The sequence below is a fragment of the Hypomesus transpacificus genome, chromosome 5 (assembly GCF_021917145.1).
Source record: "Hypomesus transpacificus isolate Combined female chromosome 5, fHypTra1, whole genome shotgun sequence".
In the NCBI taxonomy this organism is placed as follows: Eukaryota; Metazoa; Chordata; class Actinopteri; order Osmeriformes; family Osmeridae; genus Hypomesus; species Hypomesus transpacificus.
Window position 1 is genome coordinate 629,498 of NC_061064.1, and position 19,485 is coordinate 648,982.

Sequence of the window (19,485 nt, forward strand, 5' to 3'; positions counted from 1 at the left end):
TTGGATTGGTCTATAGTGAATGTGTTTATGAAGATGAAAAACCTTAAGCAAATGCTTTTACTACTGGAAATTGTTTCCTAGTTTTAACATTCTCTTTAATAAATGATGAAACTGAATGTTTTCTGTGAAACTATTTGACTTATCTCTACTAGAGGTGTTTGGTGAAGGGAAATGCATTGAAGCATTGCTGTCTACCAGACAGCTTTCCTTTAAAAATTAAGTTAGGTTATTATTAAAGGGTCATTAGGTCAGCCTTTTCCCTCAACAGCTCAGGTTCTTGCATACCTTTACGTCGAATCGGATGTGATTTAAAATGGTTAACCAAAATATATTCTGCCGATAACTCGGGCAAGTGTAGTCGTTATTTGTCTGAATAAGTTGACGGTCAACAATGCGGTGCGGTAGTAGAGTTTGTCAGCGCTAAATGAATGCAGGAGCGAGATGCGCAGCGATTTGAAACGTATTTTATTTCAAGAATCCAAATTACATTTGACAACCGGGCAGCATGTTTGCTACGTATTATGCGTAGGACATTTCTGAATTCTGGTTCAACGTGGAGGCGAATACGGCGCTGGAGTGACTAGGCTACAGATGATCACAAGGTTTTTTTTTTTTTTTTTTACGGCACAGAGGCATGCTAGCCGCTGAGTCGAGTGCGGAGCGAGGGTTGGACAAGCCCGGAGGATTCCAACGGATGGAACAGAATGCTCTTTTAACATGTATCCCAATAAACGGATGACAACTTGCAACGTTTACTGCAAACTTTCAGCGCTAGAATATATGACGCTGGATCATTCGATTTGACTAGAATAGACCTTCTGTTAGGCTATGCAGGTGTAGTCTGATCAGCAGCGAGTGCGCTGAAATGACTTGGACAGTCCTGACGCTGTTTGACTCTAACTGCATTGCCTAATGCCATTTTACTCAGCGTTGACTTGACGTTTGGAACTCCAATATAGAAGCTGCTGTCAAGCTAATAGGTCGGATGAAAGTAGTCGACAGCTGGTGTAAAGTAAAGCTAACGTTACACTATCCGAGGCGTAACGTTAATGTACTGTTCCTGTTGAAGCATATGGGTGCTGCGTACTCAAGCTCTCGACTCCCACACAAAAAGGATTGTCGTTGTGCTGCGGGGGGGTTCAGTGCAGTACGTATCTGACAGCTTCACATCTGGACTGCCTGGATAGCTGTCTAGCAAAAAAAACTGTCGCCTTGGTGGGTAGTGCCGTGAATGGGATTCTGCACTAAACAAAGACTGCTTGAGATGGCTTCCTTCGATGGGTAGCTATACAGCTTGCTAGCCATCGTGTTCCTAAGAAAGGGCCTGTATCTTGATCAAATAGTCTAGCTAGCACTAGCTTTATAGCTACCGTTAACTTGACCGTCGAACCGTTTAATTTGGTTCACCACATCTGGCTGTAAAGGAAATCACCCATTGCTAAGACATTTTGCTACGTGAGGTTGCGTATAGGTGCAACTAGCTAGGGTGACATTGCAGTCTCTCTTTACAATTTGATATTACGTCGTCCGATATAAAAGTGAAAGTGGAGCATTGTCCGTCATACGTATTAACGCAGTGGGATTTCTACGTCTGGTCGCCGTTCCCCCCCACCCTCCCCGCGGTGACGGTGATGGGTCGGAAGCGGTGTGTCGGTGCAGATTGTTCCAAGATGGCGGCCGGGTGCTGCGGGGTGAAGAAGCAGAAGCTGTCGGGATCCCCCGGGTCGGGGGGTCCTGGCGGGGTGGGGGCTGGAAACGGGTTGGCAGGGACCGGACATTGTGGATCGGACTTGGGGATTGGTTCCTCGTCGACTGTTGCGGCGGGGAACGTGAACCGAGTGAACGGCCTGGGAGGTCCTGGAGGTAGTAGTAGTAGCACCAACGCATTGTCCCCTACACCGGGAGGCTACAACTCAACTGGCCTCTCCCCGAATCTCAGCCCTGGATCTGGTTCGGGAAGTGGAGGCAGGAAGATGGTTGTCTCGGCGGAGATGTGCTGCTTCTGTTTCGACGTGCTTTATTGCCATCTGTATGGATACCAACCTCCCAGAACACCCAGGTTTACAAACGATCCCTAGTAAGTTTCTTCTTATTTTGTTTGTGCTGACACGTGTGTATATCTGTCAATGAATCTGTGTCCAAATCGGCGAACGAAAATATGCGGGCATTCCATTTAGTACTAGCTTTAATGCTATTAGCTAAATAAGCTCATATGTGGCCAATTAGAGTAAGCTAACGCTAGCTATCTTATCCAGCTAGAGAGCTAGATCCAGGAGGAAGCATTAGCTTGGCCTTGCTAGCATAGCTAGCTCTAGCAAACTGAATATTAGTTGTGAAACTGACAACGTACGAGTGTCGTTTACAAACCAAATATTTCATTTATTTTTACATTTGATATGTGTGAAATAACTAGTTGGGTGTCGAGTGTGTTAACCAAGTCTTGGACGCAAACTTCAAATTGTCTTTCGAGGGTGGCTGTTCCCAGACGGCTAACTCACTGTGTGAGCTAGCTGACAACAAAGAAAAAAGTGCTAGGCTAACTTGCTATTGCCAGTGAACTTGGATCAGAATACCAGCTGTAGAGTTTTCTTGAAGGACGGAAGGTGGGGGTTAACTTGCTTCAAACTTTAATTAAAGTATCATGAAACAGTGTCTTAAATGTATAAGTACACGCAAGAATAACTGAAATCAACCAAACGTTATTAGTCTGTGCACAATAGCCTAACTAATTCGCGAAGCTTACCTATCGACCACCGTTGTGTGAAAATTGTTTACGATGAAGGGTGGGTGGATGTTTGTCACTGTCACAGTGTTAACTTTTGGTGACACAGGGTGCTTAATGTTAACTTGTTATTTAGGAATAAAACTGATGGTTTACCAACATGTTACTTTTACGAAAAACCTCGATGTTATACTAAGCCAAATCTTCCAAGCTAGAGAGAATTGCTTAATTTTTATAATTTTTTTATTTACTGTCAGTGTCCGACAATCTGATTATCTAATAAATTAACAGTTAAATGTTTTCTTTGCCTCCCCCATTATCAAACATGTGCTCACCCCAGATAAGACAAAAATACTCAATACATTCCTTTTAGTAAACGTTGGACAGAGCCAGGAAGCCATTGGTTTGGAGACTGACACGTGATCTCATGTCTTAGTTTACACGCACAGGGTTTTCTTGAATTAAACTGTCTATTAATAGTCTTACGAGTGAGTGAACCGGTCCCTATATTAGCATGTCGAAGGTAATTTCTTTTTGATTAAAAGCACAGTTTAAGATGGTTCTTTTTTGTTTTCAAAGCTGCTCCCCTGTATCTCTACATCTCAGGCTGTTCTGAACAGGAACCATCCTTGGAACACAATGTCTCTATGCTGCAGCATCAAAGGGTTTCATAAATGGGGATTTTCAGCATTCGTCCTAGCACATGGAAGGGGAACACACTGTCACAAGGCTGCATTTTTGCATGTGACGTCCACCAGCCTGTGTTGAGGGCCATGGCGATGGTGCTGAAATCTGTTGATCTGTTTGATGTGCCCACGGTCCCTGGATTTAGGGTTCAAGGAAACTCCCCGCCCCATGTTGGGAAATGTGACAGGAAATCCAAGCAGACAGTGGCAGATGGGAGGAGAGGGGTGGTGATTTGTAACTAAGACACATTTTTCTGTTAAGGGGTGATTCTTACTCTGTATTTTACTTATTGTAACATCGTTATTTTTTTATTGTATTTCTTTTAATTCAATAATCCCCCAATTTTTATATATAATTTTTTTTTATAAAGGAGTTGATTCTCATCAAGTCTCTAGGCTGTCAGAAAATAACAAGTTTTGAATTTCTCTACCATTCTTAAATCAACCAGCCATTAAACCAGAGAACCCTCAGATGTGTTGCTGTATTGTCTCTGATAGCAAAGAGGATCACATGCCTGTATTACCCTTGTTTTTAGATTGGCAGGTGTACTTAGATTCAGGCCTGTGTGCTGTGAGGATTTACACCATCTTAAAGGCCAGGATCTGTTCCAGGAAGACGAGTGTTTGTTGTTATCTCCTGGCTCCTAGTCTTGGCTGATTTGATAGACTGATGTCCCTTGGCTTACGGAGACATAAGCTCCCTCACACCCCAGCAGACCTGACGTACAAGCCCTGGTTCAATTTCTGAGGCCCTTAGTTTGAGAGAGTGAGTGCCATGCATTCACAGTCATGTGGTTCCTGCCTAAGGAATTGATGATCTGAGGAACATGACACCCCCCCCTCGTCGTCCCCCCCTCGTCCCTTGTCCACCTGACTCCTCACATGTGTCTGTCATGCCGCCACACAGCACGACCCGTATAGGCTGTGTATGCTTGAGAAATGGTGTCTTAGAACCTAGTAAATGTGCCATTGGCCTGTTACTGCCACTGTTTTTTGTTGTTGTGTGCATGTGAAGTAGCCCGTTATTGGCTTTCATGTATCCTCAACCTTTATTTTTTTTTTCTTCAAATTTCATTTGAGCAGGCACTTTTTGATAGTGTTATGATCCTCGGACAGGCTGCAGGGTAAGTTGTCGGGTAGGGTTAGGTTTCTCGTGTTGGAATGGGAAGAATTGGGACATCCCTGCAGGTTTTTCTAGTCATTTCAGTATTCTCTGACACAGGTTCCTTTTTCCCCTCGTCAAAACACATCGACACACCCTCTTCCATTTCAAGTCTTTCCTGACCCGTTTTGTTCAAATCAGCCCTAAGATGTACGCTCGTCTTAAGTAACATGGTCACAATTATTCTTATGAAAACACTACAAAAGCAGTCATTGTCTAGGGTGCTTCTTGGAGTCATGCTGTCAATCATAGATGGACAGCTCAGCTGTCAATGTCTTCTGGGTCACTTGTTGGCAGTGTCAAAGGACTGCTCCTCACTGTGCAGGTGAGAAGCAGGGACTCCATCCCATAATGTGCAGGCCAGCCTGAAACCGGTATGGATCCTCTATCTCAGTGGTTCTCAACCCTGGTCCTCAAGTACCCCCTGTCCTGCATGTTTGAGATATTTCCCTGTTTCAACACACCCGATTCAAATGAATGGGTCGTTAGCAGGCTTTTGCATAACTAAATAACAACCCATTCATTTGAATCAGGTGTGTTGGAGTAGGGAAACATGCAGGACAGGGGGTACTTGTGGACCAGGGTTGAGAACCACTGCTCTCTCATGGTCATGACCTGACCGTCTGTCTAACCCTCACTGTTGAAACAAACAGTGGGCTTTGACAGTGTTACAAATGCTATCTTTGATTCAGGCAGAAGTGTGTGTGATGTCTGCTGTCACATGCAATTGATTGGGAGTCAGATGGGTGAGCGGTGAGGAAGGTTGCCGGATCGATTCCCCACCGTGCCAAATGACGTTGTGTCCTTGGGCAAGGCACTTCACCCTACTTGCCTTGGGGAGAATGTCCCTGTACTTACTGTAAGTCGCTCTGGATGAGAGCGTCTGCTAAATGACTATTGACTAATGACTAAATTATTGGTCCATGGGTGTTTGTGCTAGTTAGTGTGAGGTAGGTGCTAGTCCCAGGGGTGAGGGGAGGGGGGGAGTAGATGAGGAGGGCTGTGAAGGTCACAGTATGGCACGTGATGAGCTGGGACATCCCTTTAGAATGTGCCAGGCAGGCTTTAGAATTACAATTCCGAACGAGCACTTTGGACTGTTCAGGATCCCAGCCTGGGGAAGAGCAGTGGACAGACAGGGGAAACGATCCTGGCCAGCGAACAGGAGCGTAGGAGGCCTTTTGTGATTTGCATCTAGACCATGATGAGATTAGGTTGTGTCAACAGTGAGGGGTACAGCTGGTTTATCTCAGCTGGCCCTACCCTGCCCTCTCCTTTCTGTCCTGTTGTCTATCTCCATGACTCAGCTGAGAGGACCGGTCAGATCCCCTTGTTTGCCGAAACCTCATGATGGGATTGATTCATCTGTATGTCCTTAAGATAAATCAATGTTGACTCACAGGAGTCTGGCTTGGGTAATGCACTGAACCCAGCAACCCTGGTTGTTGTTTGTCAAAGTCCCCCCTCTCTCCCCCCTACTCCCTCAACGCTCCAGGACTGGTAGCTAACACTCACCATTGTTTACTTAACATGCCAGACTAACTACACACAACAGTTGCTTGCTCAAAAGCATGGAGTTCATTCATGGATACGTTTTTAACACTGTGTGATTTCTCTTGTACATTAATTTGGATAAAAGCCTCTGACAAATGAATACATGTAGATGCCATATTGACATTTGTCCTGTTCGATATGTCATATGATGATGATGGATAATTGAACTATCCTTACGGTAATAAAGGTTCACACCAGATCCATGGTCCCTCTCGCGTGGGTGAGCTGCCTAAAGCCGGTGCACATTAGCCCCATGCATATCTGCCCTGGTTTCCTCACGTTACATTAGCGGCTTGGCTAACTCAACACTTCGAGGGGCTGCTCACCTGATGTGCCAAGAGTTTTTTGCTGCACAGTTTAAAAGCTATTAATCTCTCAGAGAGCTACTGCAGGCTGCTGCCAGACCTCTCCGGGCCTGGGTGTGGCCCTGCTGCAGAGTCAGAGCCTGTAGGTTTGACTCTGCAGCTTTGACTCTGCAGCTTTGACTCTGCAGCTTTGACTCTGTAGAGTCAGTCGTTTTGGAGCTAGTTACCTCATGAGCCTGGAACAAATTATCCCATCACAGCTCTGATTTACAGATATGAGTCTTCAGAAACCCCTGACATCAAAGTCTTTATTTACTTTTATTACTTAATATTACACACTTTTCTTTTCATCTCTTCGATGTGCTTTGGCTTCAGGTTTTGATGATCCACCTCTTTCTTTCCCTCCTCTGTGAGGTGTGAAGGCCCCTGTGTTCAGTCATCTCTCAGATCAGGAGTTTACTGTGAGGGGTTGAAACACCGTTTATTTTCAGACGTCGTCATGGAGCGCTCTCTGTGTGCCGTCCGGAGATCTGAGTGTCGCCTACATGGGCTCCTTGCTGACTGCTTCTTAGCTTTCCACAGACAAGACGACGCGGCTGGAATCTGACAGCTTGACCAGAAAGCAGCTTTCCTACAGATTTGGTCTTTTACAGATTTTTTTCTCTCCCCCCACCCCTTCCATCTTTGTACTTGGAAGTTAAAAATACATGAACCCCAAACAGGAGACTGAGACTAAGTATAGGCGTGTTTTTTCTTTTCTTTTTTCAAGTGGTCTTTTTTTGGCAGTTGGTCTCCTGGCCAACCTGTTCCATCTCTGGTGAATTCGTTTTTGTTTTGATTTGAAACAATTATTATCATCCTAGAGCAATTACCCCCCCCCCCCCCACACACACACAAAAATGAGGCCACCTCCACCTTTGTCTGCCAAGCTTGTGACTAACCATTATGTGAATGAGCTCTATGTGCTTTTCTGAACTAAGGTAAAGGTATATATAAATATATGCCTATGGGCTGTCCGAGGCCAGGGCTTAGCTCTCAGCATTGTTGGGTAATGGAGTTTATAAAAGATCCTAGATGTAGTCCTAATCCTCCCGTAATGATGAGAAGGTACTAAATCATGACTGCTCTTATGTGAAGCTGAAGATGTTCTAAGAGAGGGAGCTGAGAGGCGTTGCCATGTGATGACTCGGATACAGACACCCAGAGTTCTTCGGTTCTTCTAGATTTGAAGTGTGTTCGAGTACTTTCAAGTGTGCGAGTGTGTGGGATTTGTCACTGTTCAGAATGCATCAGGCCTTTACTCCACTGATAGCATGGCTGCTGGCCTGAAACCTTGGTGGACTGGTCTGTTCAGTGAAGCGTCCGATGGCTTTACTTAAAGTCCCTCTACGGTCCCCTGTTAGGGATAATATTTGTTTATGGGCTGGAAGCACATCTACTTTTTTTTTTCTTTGTTGAGAAATTCTCTCTCTGAATATTCAAAAATGCAAACATTTCAAGGCCTCGCTCCAACACAGCTGCCTGAGTAGAGTTGACCAGCTTTGTCTGTCTTACTGTTATTTCAAATGAATGAAACACCACCTGAAAGTAAAATTCTTACAAACGTGTTTTGTCTCTCTTCTCTCTTTCAGCCCCCTGTTTGTCACATGGAAGATAGGCAGAGACAAGCGGTTGAGGGGTTGCATAGGTACCTTTTCTGCCATGAACCTCCACTCAGGACTCAGGGAGTACACCCTAACCAGGTAAGCCAGCACGGAGAACACAACATCACTGTCTAGCTCTGCTTAGGTGCTGTTCTGTAGGCATCTGTGAAGCCCTCTGTGACGTGTAAAAAGGGGCTATGAAAATAACATTTGATTTTGATTTTAACAGTAGTTTTGGATTGGCAAGTACAGCAATGCAAGCCAACAAGTTAATCGACAGGAAAATAAATGGAGGGAAATGTAAATGATGTTACTATTTAGAAGGAACTGTCTTTTTAACCATGTGTCTTAGTGATGCTTTGTGAAATGATTTGTTTAAAAAACGATTTGTGTAGTCGGGCTTACAAATATGTAGGCCTCCCTTGTTCAACTGTACCAGGGTGTAACTGCTGTAACTGAGATGTTGTTGTTGCACTGTAATCAAGTCTTTGAGATGTGATTATTGAACCGTAGTTCCCTTCCAATGTCATGTGACTGATCGCTGAAATACTGATAGGACTATGCATTTCCGATCATTTCTTTCTGCTGTACTTTCATATGCAATTTTGGGGGGGGAATATATTTTTTTACTTCCATTTGGATAAAAGCATCTGCTAAATGATTCAGATGTAATTGTAACATTAGAGCTGTTTAGAGAAGGAGGAGTATGGGAAGGAGAGAGGAGGGTATGATGGAAAGAGAGAGAGAGAGATATATAACCGCTGGCGTGTGTGTGTGTGTGCGTGCATGTGCTCACCAACCCCCCCCTCCCCATCCTATGCTGAGATCTCCAGATGGACTGTTCAGCCTCAAACAGGGGAGTGGATCAGAAATGAAGGATGAAGGGCAGATATGTAATGGCGGCCGTTGTGGTGATGTTAAAAGATGGGTATTTAGGAGAATCATCTGACTGTCCTTTTGGACTATGGTTGTTTTGGGATGTTGTGATATAAAACAATTTGCTCTCGGGGAGTCAAGAGCTAGTGAACTTTCTCGAACTTTTGTGTTTATACCTGAAGCTACCTGCTGAAACAAATCTCCAATGAACATTTGCAAAGTAGTTTGATAACTTGATGGCTTTTGTGAACATGTGCTTCAGTAATGTGTGCTTTAAACTAAGTACAAGCAGTGAGTGACTTTGTTCAGTTGGGTCATATAAGGAAAGTAACCCGTAATTCCTCTACATTAGACTGGCCAGAAAGGAATTTAGAGGACTGCGCTCAGCCCATGTCCCTCTTCCTCCCAAACACACATCCACTGGTGCACATACACACAGACATCTGGAAACGCACTCCCATTGGCTACGAGTAAAGTGTCTTGCCTGCCTGTGATTGGTCACAGCTGTTGCTAGGATGATTTCACACTGGGGTATACAGACGAGGTCATGCAGTACAGGAGTCAGAATCATAAAGCGTTTTTGTCTCACCAGCATATTTTTAGAAACCTTGTCACATGCGGTTTTCTCTCCTCCTAGCATATAATATAAATAATAATAATATAACAAAAAATTCAGTATAATATAAAGAAAAATTCAAGTGTGTTTTTAATAGTTTTAATTTGAATTGTACTCTGTATTCTTCTAGTGTAGAGTAAAAGACTAAAAACAATATAACAAGTATTACAAATTATAGATGGCTGTAATAATTTCTGCCTTTTTTGGGGGGGCATGAGTAGTTGCCATTTGTGTGTGTGTGTGTGTGTGTGTGTGTGTGGTAGGGGTGTTACTTGGCGTGCAGGTCTGTGTGTGGACAGTGAAGTCATCCATTACGGGGTGGGGACCTCTAATCACATGCGGCTTCTGGAGTCACTTTGTGTTGCGTCATCACCGCCTTTATTATTATCTCATTGTTGTGTGTAAAAACATTTCAGACCATTATGTCCCCCAGAACAAGTTATTGTTGATGTTGTTTATCTCTGTTAAACCAGGACAGTTTTCTTTCAAAGCCGTTGTATAGTATAATTGTTAAGGTTTTCAGACAAAATGTTAATGTTAACACTTTTAGGAAATGATTTATTCCTCCAAACAATAGCTGTCTCTTTCAGACAGCTGTGAAGGAGCAGTATAAAAATATACTGTACATTAAGACTGCGCTCATAACTAGCATTGTAGCATCGGCATGGGAATTTCATATATAGTTGAGTTCTGTTTCCAGTTTAATGAGCTGTGAGCTAACTGTCGAAGATTGCAAGGCCATGTTGATTGGTAACTTTCTATCATAGAACCTACGAAAGGTTTAGCTCAGTGGCAAGAGCAATTTGACTGCAGTTCAAGAGCGTGTCAAACTTTCCCTGTGTGTCACTGGATCAAAGTGTCAGCTTGATGAAAGCATTATAATCGTTTTTATCATCGTCATCTCTGTCATGGACAGGTGTGGCAGGATATGGACCCAGGGCTGTGTTGTGTATTGCATGTCAGTGATGTGTGTACCTGCTGACCTGGGGGTTCATGAGATGGTCAGCATGTTTGGGTGAACGCCCTGTGGACAGGGCCTGCTGGCAGCGTTGTGTCAAATTTGACCTCTGAAATACTGTTTACATTTAGTCATTTAGCAGACGCTCTTATCCAGAGCGACTTACAGTAAGTACAGGGATGCAAGTAGGGTGAAGTGCTGTGGTTCTGTTCTGAGCCGGAAGGTTCCGGCTGGATGTAAGAGCCCCTGATATGCGTATCTCTGGAAGGAGAGGGGCGTAGGGACATGGGGTTGAAATGTTACCTGGCTGGTTGTCTTTCCGGTGCGCACAGTTGTAGCACACACCTGCGCACACACACACACATTCCACCTAGTCTACCAGGTACTCTTGCTTTCCGATCAGGTATTTCTTGGTTGTCATGACATCAGCGTTCCCTCAGATCCTGCTGACTGGGAGGAGTAATGCGCTGTCTGCTGGGAGTTCTCTGGCAGGCTGGGCCAGCCTGTTGTCACGGCTACATGACTGTGTTTCTCCATGCTTCTGTCATTTCTCCCTTAGTAAACACAGCTCCTCTGACCTCAGCCTGTCAGCCCCTGCCAGGGCTGGGCTGGCCTGTGTCCTATGAACACATGAAGGAAGCTTATGTGATCCTTAACACAGTTGAGAGGTGTAACATGAGAGGCATGTAGAAGAGTCCCATCACAGCACATGCAGATTGAGGTGAGAGGTCAACGTGTTTGTACTTTTTTTTGTTTTGAGCCCCCTTAAGCTAAGTTAGTAATGCTAGCGAGAAAGGCTGGCCTCAGCAGAGGTCATGGGTCAACGACTGTGGCCTCCAAACATGAAACGTGTGTATTAAGGGACTAGTATGATGTGACAGGAGAGCGGTCTGGCTTGTTTGTTAGTGAGCCTCGTCAGAAGGTCAATCTGGAGGTCTACATTCCTCTGTGTTAGTCACTCAGCACTGTGTCAGTTTTTTCCTTCACAAACTACCGAGTGTGTATGTATGAGTGTGTGTGACTGTGTGTGACTGTGTGTGATAAGCAGTCTCATAGCCAAGCAGTATCATAGCCAAGCAACAGCAAGTAGTCCCCAGAGACAAGCTGTCTCAGTGTGTTCAGGCCTGCTGCACCCCTGGCTAGTCTCATACACACACACACACACACACACACACACACACAGACGCTAACAGGGGCTGAACACCAGTTTTCCCTAGTGGCCGAACTTAGAGAGCCCGTTTTGTAACTATGCTGCAGCAGCTTAGTGGTAGAGAGCGTTTTGACTGCAGATCAAGATGCTGCACGATCAACGTCTCCATGTTGTAGAGTTGTGGACTGCAGTGATCAAAGGAGAAAGGATGGGCAGGAGGTTGGAGTGTGGTAACTGAGGAATCTGGGTGTGGTGTGTAATAATACTCGTACGATTTGTTGCTGCCTTATGTCTTCAGATGTGTGGTTAGTGGTCGTGCCTGTGGGGCTACATCCGTTCATGTGCTGTAGACGTGATCTTCCCTGTCCTGATGGGATCTGATGGCAGTGTTTGTGTTTGAGGATGATATCCTTACTGTATATTTGCGCCTTGATGATACTTGAGTGATCCGTGGTTGAAGCTGTCTGGAGACTAGTGTTCAGGGAGCAGCCAGTCCACACACTGCTCTCACACAGACACGCTGCAGCTCTGTGGGCGGATGTGCAGCCCTCTGTGACATTGCTTGTAAAAAAAAAAAAAGGGCCATACAAATCAGATTTGAATTTGACTACCCTTGACTAATGAACCCCTTCTATCTTTGTGTGTGTGTCCACAGTGCCCTTAAAGACAGCCGCTTCCCCCCCATGTCGAGGGACGAGCTGCCTCGCCTGCTCTGCTCAGTGTCTCTGCTCACCAACTTCGAGGACGTCGGCGATTACCTTGACTGGGAGGTAGGCCCCGCCTCCAAACACCCTGACCATGCTTCACATGACATCACGTCTTATTCCCATCTCTTCAACACACTGGTTAAACACCCTGAAGAGGCCTCATTTGTTATATCTTACTGACTCATAGTACTTTTCTTTAACACTGTGACCAGACCCAGAGGAAGCCTGGTTCTTATGGTCAAGGGAACCCTGATTCAACCCATGGAAGCCCTTCAGGATAATAATATTATTACATATGTATCTGTAATATTATTACTGATATTATTAATATCAGTAATAATAATAATAATAATGTGTTTTACTTATAGTGCGCCCTTCATTGTCAAGGCAGTCTCAGGGCGATACAGGCTTTTAGTAGAAAACAACCAAACCATAGACATGTGCCACAGAAATGCATCGCTGTATATCGTGCTAAAGACCATCAGCCTGTTTAGAGAGACTCTTTTTTGGGGGGGTCTCTCTGTTCCTCCTCTCTGGCTCAAGGCAGGCTGTACCCGAAGCCCTGTGTGCGCTCTCTCTTTCCTGTCATCTCACCCATTTCAGGACCACTAACAACATTGTGTCGTGAACATGAAAGTTAACGTTGGTGCCTGCGGTGTAGATACAGAGAGCCAGGGCCGAGAGAGCCAGGCCAGCACACAGGCAGCTTTGTTCTGTCTCTCCTGGGGGAGGAAGAAGGGGAGAGGGAGGGAGGGGGAGGAAGGGAGGGAGGGGCGTCTGGTGGGAAACAGTCTTTTGTGCTGTTATGGCCGCCTTTGGTCCGGAATATACTTGACCTTAATGCTGTCTGGTAACCGTAACAACCAATCGAGAGTGATTGGGTCAGAAGCTTGCGCGCACACTCGCAAAAACACACCGACTCTTTGCAGCAGCTTAGACGTAAGCAGGGACCTTGTTGACCCAGACAGGCTAGCCTAGCTCCCCTGGAGGGTTAGGGGAGGGCTTGTGTGTCATCCCCTGGTTCTGGAGGGCTTCTGTGTCATCCTCAGAACACCCCCCCCCCCCCCCCCCCCCCCGAGCTGCAGTGAACCAGCCCAGGTCCTAGTGCCCCTCGGGTGCACTGCACGCTCTGTCTCAGTCTGTGTGTCCCTCTCTGTCTCCTTCCTCTCTTGTTCTCTCTGTCTACCTCATTCTCTCTCTCTTTGTCTTGATCTGCCTCCCTATTTCTCCCTCCCACTTGTCCCCTCTCTCTTTCTCCCTCTCAGTATTGTTCCCCCCCCATTCCTTACACGTCACCATTCCCTTGTTTTGTAGTCGTGGTCATATCTCAGTCAGACAGTTTTCTCTCGATACCAACTGTCTTATTTCTTTGTATTCACTGCTTTCTCTCTCTCTCCTGTGTAGGTGGGTGTTCATGGCATTAGGATAGAATTTTTCAATGAAAAAGGATCAAAGCGCACAGCCACCTACCTTCCAGAGGTGGCTAAGGAGCAAGGTGAGAGAGCTGTTACTGACAACAACAAAAAACCTTGTTTTATATGACGTGTCAGGGATTGAGAGAAGAAAGGAAACCTCAAACTCTTGACTCTACCAATGACACATGTAGTTCCCCCCCAAGCACACAGCTTTGCTACCTCTTAACAGCATAGGTTAACTATGGTGATCTACTGATTGTAGTTCAGGTCACATGACATCCAAGGGGAGGTCACGTGACATCCAAGCGGAGATCACGTGACCTCCAAGGAGAGGTGACATGACAGACACATGCTCCTCTCTCTGCAGGATGGGACCATATACAGACCATAGATTCCTTACTACGAAAAGGAGGCTACAAGGCCCCCATCACAAACGACTTCAGGAAGACCATTAAGTTGACCAGGTAAGAGAGGCCACTCCCACACGTAGGGGGCAGGGAGCGGACTGGACCACTCCCACGGGCAGGGGGCAGGGAGCGGACTGGACCACTCCCACACGCAGGGTCCCAGGGAGCTGACTGGACACCTGCAACAGGCCAAATTGAATGTTTTATTTGCGGGCCTGGAAAGTTATGAGAATGTATACATTCCTAAACCTGACGAACATGTTCAATTTAGAAGTTAACGCGAGTTATTTTCGTAGTATTTCACGTTGGTACATTCCATTCATATGCAGACTTAATCGTACGCCTGCTGCCTTCTGGGTCAGTGGTATTAAAAAGTCGTGGACATCCACTGGTACAAAGCTGTGTGAATCCTGCATATGGGACAACCCTCCCCCCCCCCTCGCCCCTGATGAGGGAGTGTTGTGAGCATGCCCGCTCCACACCTCCCCCCCCCCCCCCACCCCACCCCACACACACACACCTACCTCTCTCTGTGGTCACTAACACACCTGTCCTCCACCCCAGGTACCGGAGTGAGAAGGTGACAATGAGCTATGCTGAGTACATCGCCCATCGCCAGCACCATCACTACCAGAACGGCATGACCCACCCTCTACCACCCTACAACCATTATTCCTGACAGCGAGCCGCATGACCAATCACTGGACCTCTCCGCGGGCCTGTTCCCTGGAGAGCCCGCCCCATCTTGGTCTAGTTATCTCTACTACTGTACCATTTTATGATGATAGTTTCCGTTGCCATGCTGACAGTCTCCCAGATGTTGACATGGCAACGGGTGGCAAATAAGCATCATTTGATAATGTTTGGAAAAACAAAAACGATATATATATAAAAAATAACCCTTTTTTTTGCCTCCAATTGATTTAGTTTTTGCAGCATATATCTATAACACCCCTTTTTATTCATATTTTTTGAAATTCACAAAAAAACAAAAAAAGATCTTCTTAACTTTTTTTTCAACAATCCTAATCAGGTTTTTGATTCTGTGGATGGAAGCAAGTCATAAATGTATGGTGAATTAATTATTCTGTTATTTTGTGTTATATTATAGCGTAGGCTTTGCTAGTTTTCTTCTCCTAGGGAAACAGGCTATTTTTCTTCTGTTTTTATCATTTCTTCATAGCCGGATTGGCATTGTGTGTATCATGTAGCAAGCCAACAACATAAGGCTGAATCTTTTCCTTTACTTTTGGGATTCCTCTCCAAAAATGATTGACTGTGAGGATTGTTTTTGGCCTTGAAAACCTTTTTAGTGAAGTAGTTGAACTAGCCGCTGGGAGCCGTATGCTCCCAGATGTAGATTGTAGGGTAGTGATGACACAATGTCTTTGTCATCGTGTTTGCTTTTTTCTGTGTGTGGTTAGGAATTTGTAGAAATCGGGACTGGAGTTTGAAACCGCTAGATTAAATTAGAAATTGGATCATGCCAAAATCTTCCCCATGATGTCTGGAGGCGATGGTAAGAGGCCTCAGGTGGGTCATGGAGTCATATTAGGTGGGAAGTCTGAAACCTGAACTAAGGGTTTTTGACATAGCATGTTGTTGTCGCTAGCGGTCTCTTTCAAACTGGTGGGGGCGGGGTGGGGGTGTGTGGTCATGTTGTGTCGTCCTGTCTTTGTGTGAGAGTAGGGGAGAGGGGGGGAGGAAGTATTGAGGTTAGTGATGGACATGCTACAATTTAAACTAAAAGCCATATTCTCTATTTAATGCATGCTTTGTATACGTGGTGTGTTGATAGGCTTGAGGTGCTCTCCCCACACATGTCAAGACGGTAGCCTCGGGGTGTATTTGGACGTGGGTTTTTGGTTGACCTTCAGATTTTCTCTGGTGCTGTCTGATGCTCAGATGGCCCCCCCCATACCTCCTCCTATTCACCGGTGTCCTCCACCACCTGCGCTGGTCACCACGATACCAGCTGCCGCTCAACGATGGCGGCGTCGTTGTTTACATCGGCATGACGACATACCCTCACCGGATGTTGCTATTGTTCTACGCATTCGAGGGCTCCCTAGCTTGTGGAAATTCACCTGTTCTCTGTGCCGCGCTACTGGTTGAGGCGTTGTCAAAGACCCATTGTGGTGTGGCTGTATGCTCCGGTAGAAGCAGTTGAATACCTCGCAGTTTTGTGATCTGTCGGCAGTTCACCCCCTCCAGAAATGAATTGGTTGGAGAGAATACAGAGGAGCTGCTGTTATCATTTGAACAGGATCGTTTCAGAGCCAGGCTTTCTAAGGACCTGTCAAGCCGTTCTCTGACGATCATCTTTGATTTAGCGTGAGTTGCATCCACACACTGTAGGTTAGTTTGTAGTCCAGTGTTGTTGAAGATCACCGGCTGATCAAATCCATCCCATTTAGGTTGACGTTTTGTGCTCGTACTCGACAGAGATCTTTCCCGGAACAGCCTTTATTAATGGGCCGGTTATTTTTCTTTTCATATGCAAACGTTAAGGGCTTCTGGCACTCCATCCACAGTAACCCGAAATGACCCAGATCTCAGTTGTGTTGCCTTAATAAATGATTTAATAAATGACGGACCAGTAAATTGAGCTTTCGACTGTTCCTAAGTGTTGTCCTACCCAACCAGAACATACAGATCAGTGAACAGCCCAGTTAATACAGTTACCTTCTAAACCTTCAAAACCAGGAAGAACCAAATACAGGAAGGTATATGTTCATATCCTTTTGACCTTCCTAGTGAAGTGGACGAACCAACTATCACCGGATGTTTGATCCTGGAGGTGTTCTGTTCTGGTAATATTTGCTCAGCTCTCTGGGCGTCGCCTGGTGTTCAGACCTTGCTAAAAGGATTAAAATCATGTATAATAATACATGTTTATACCGTTAACGAGTGTCCCTGGACAAACCTTACCCTTCAACAGCCAGGAAGTGGACCAACATGTACCGGAAACCCCTGCTCACTTATTTTTGTCAAATAAGCCCCCCCACCCACCTTCAAAGTAATAGTTTTCTCTCTAAGTTGAAACAGTCAAGCACTCATTTACTGGTCTATCAAATACAGCACAACCTGCTTTTCCTGCTGCAAAACCAAATTGTCAACACTTCGTTTTCCGTTACATGTATAGCTACACATATGCAATGTGTTTTGTTGCATGTGTGTACGTGTACAAGACCTATGGTTCAATCCATGACATGCTTGATCAACGGCTCACAAACTATTCGTAATCTTTTAAGAGATAAAAATACATAAATGGTGCTATCAGACCTCTAGTTGGGGCGGTCACAGGTACTGTGACTAGTCATGCGGACCCATCTATCATATCGACTTATTATCCTTGATATATGCAGATCTGTGTGAACAGGTGTTTTTTTCCTACCATTGTGGGTTGTAACTTGTGCAAGTGTGAAAGGACAGGAAGTCAATGATTTAACATCCCTTCTCCCCTTATTTGCCTCATGGCCTGGAGGGCCAGAGCTGCAGTACGTCATCTGGTAGGTAGTAGCATCATGGAGGGGGTTCTTTCCCAGGCTGGTGTGGCCCCTTGGAAGCTCACAGACAGAGAGCAAAACAGTCATGTTTCCCTTACACTCATCCTATACCAAGTCCATTTGATCTGACCTGTAATTTAACCATCTGAACAGAGTTATTGTTTTTACCAGTTGTGAGAATGTTATAATACGGAAACAAAATGTGCCCTTTCGGTCTAAAGAACATTTATGCCCCAGCAATCATTACCATCATGAATCTTGAAACAAGGAGGGTTTTAGTGTAAAGGTATTCTATAGTGACAGTTGGGATTTGGTTCCATACCAGTTTAGGATTATTAGGCCCAGCATTCACTGTGTCCATGCATGTATTTTCGTGGAATGCCCACCCTCAATTACCTTTGTATGTTTGAACCAACCAAAGATGCCTCCGGCCATTTCTAAATGCTGCTGTTCAGGCCTGGCTTCCTGTCCTTTCAAAAACAACCTACCACAAGTCAACATGTCTCTCCCCCCCCCCCCCCCCCCCCCGTATGTTTCTTTCTCTTATGTTTTTTTCTTTTTTTTGTACAATTCCTAACCTGTATTTTAATTTCTTAAGCGACCTGTTGTATTATGAGTTGATTCTCTCTGTGATGCCTTACTAGGCATCAAGGACAATACAATTACATGGTTGCATATCTAGTTTGTTTTATTGTCACTTGTTTTCTTTATTGTTGTTATTATTATTATGATTATTATTGTAATGTTACAAAAAAAGGAAATCCCATAGCGTGCCTCCTAGATTTATGGGTTTTTAAATGTTTTTCCTGAAGACCAGCAGTTATACTTTATATAAAAGATGAGTTTTTCCCTTGTTTTTTATGCCATCTAAAGATGAAAAGCCTGTTTTCTTTACTCTGGACCCAGTAGCTGCACTGGTATACAATCGCACTGATAGATAAAAAATAAATACGTATAAAAATTAAAACTGAATCAAGTAATCAATAATAATAATGATAATAATGACAAATGAAATAAGTACTATGAAAAACTTGTTTGGAACTTTTGTAGAAAATGTACTTCATGGAAAGAAAAAAAAAAAAAAAAGAAAGTACAAAAAAAAAAAATATGGAAAGAAATGTCTGTTTTTGTAAAATCAAAATCAATTCTTTTCAAGAAATATTTTGGATCTAGTTTTTAAATTATTTGAGTGGTTTTCTATGTAGGGAGGTGTTCTGCTGTGGCACTGTGCAGAGGGATGGTCTCTGGTGAGGTATCATGTACCTGGAGTAGTCCCTCACAGCAAGTTTTTATTTCTTTTCATTTCTCTCCCTCTGCTTTAGGAACTTGAAAAAAAAAAAAAACGTTGATGGAATAATACGAACTGGGAAATAAAAATGAAAAAAATCCCTGTAGAGTTAGATCCTTCCTTCCCATTGAATTGCTGTTTAGTGTGATGAGACTTGGGCATTTATGATTAGTATGGCTAAAAAATAAAACGGGAGAAAAAAAATGAAAAAAGTTAAAACAACAAAAATTAAATGAAGTGTGGGATGGGAGAAAAAAAATCATATATATAAATATATATATAGATGGGTGGGTATGTGAGGAGGTGGAGATAATGTAGTTTTAAACATTGTTATTACCTTTTAAAATCATTTATCCAATAAAAAAATACAAAAACATTTGAAAAGAGAAACGTGTCTGGTGTTTTTTTATATGGACCTTTTTTTGTATGATGTTGATTTACCATTTTTTTTTTCATTTAGCAGACGCTTTAATCCAAAGTGACGCAA

The 19,485-nt window shown here is 44.4% G+C and overlaps 1 protein-coding gene across 1 annotated transcript; it reads left to right on the forward strand.

Moving 5' to 3' along the window:
* Positions 1 to 626: 626 nt before the first annotated feature.
* Positions 627 to 19,384, forward strand: ammecr1 (AMMECR nuclear protein 1). Its single transcript, XM_047020159.1, has 6 exons — positions 627 to 2,077; positions 8,061 to 8,171; positions 12,328 to 12,442; positions 13,784 to 13,874; positions 14,162 to 14,258; positions 14,766 to 19,384. The coding sequence occupies exons 1-6, from the start codon at positions 1,632 to 1,634 to the stop codon at positions 14,878 to 14,880; spliced, it is 975 nt and encodes a 324-aa protein (XP_046876115.1). The 5' UTR covers positions 627 to 1,631; the 3' UTR covers positions 14,881 to 19,384.
* Positions 19,385 to 19,485: the final 101 nt, after the last annotated feature.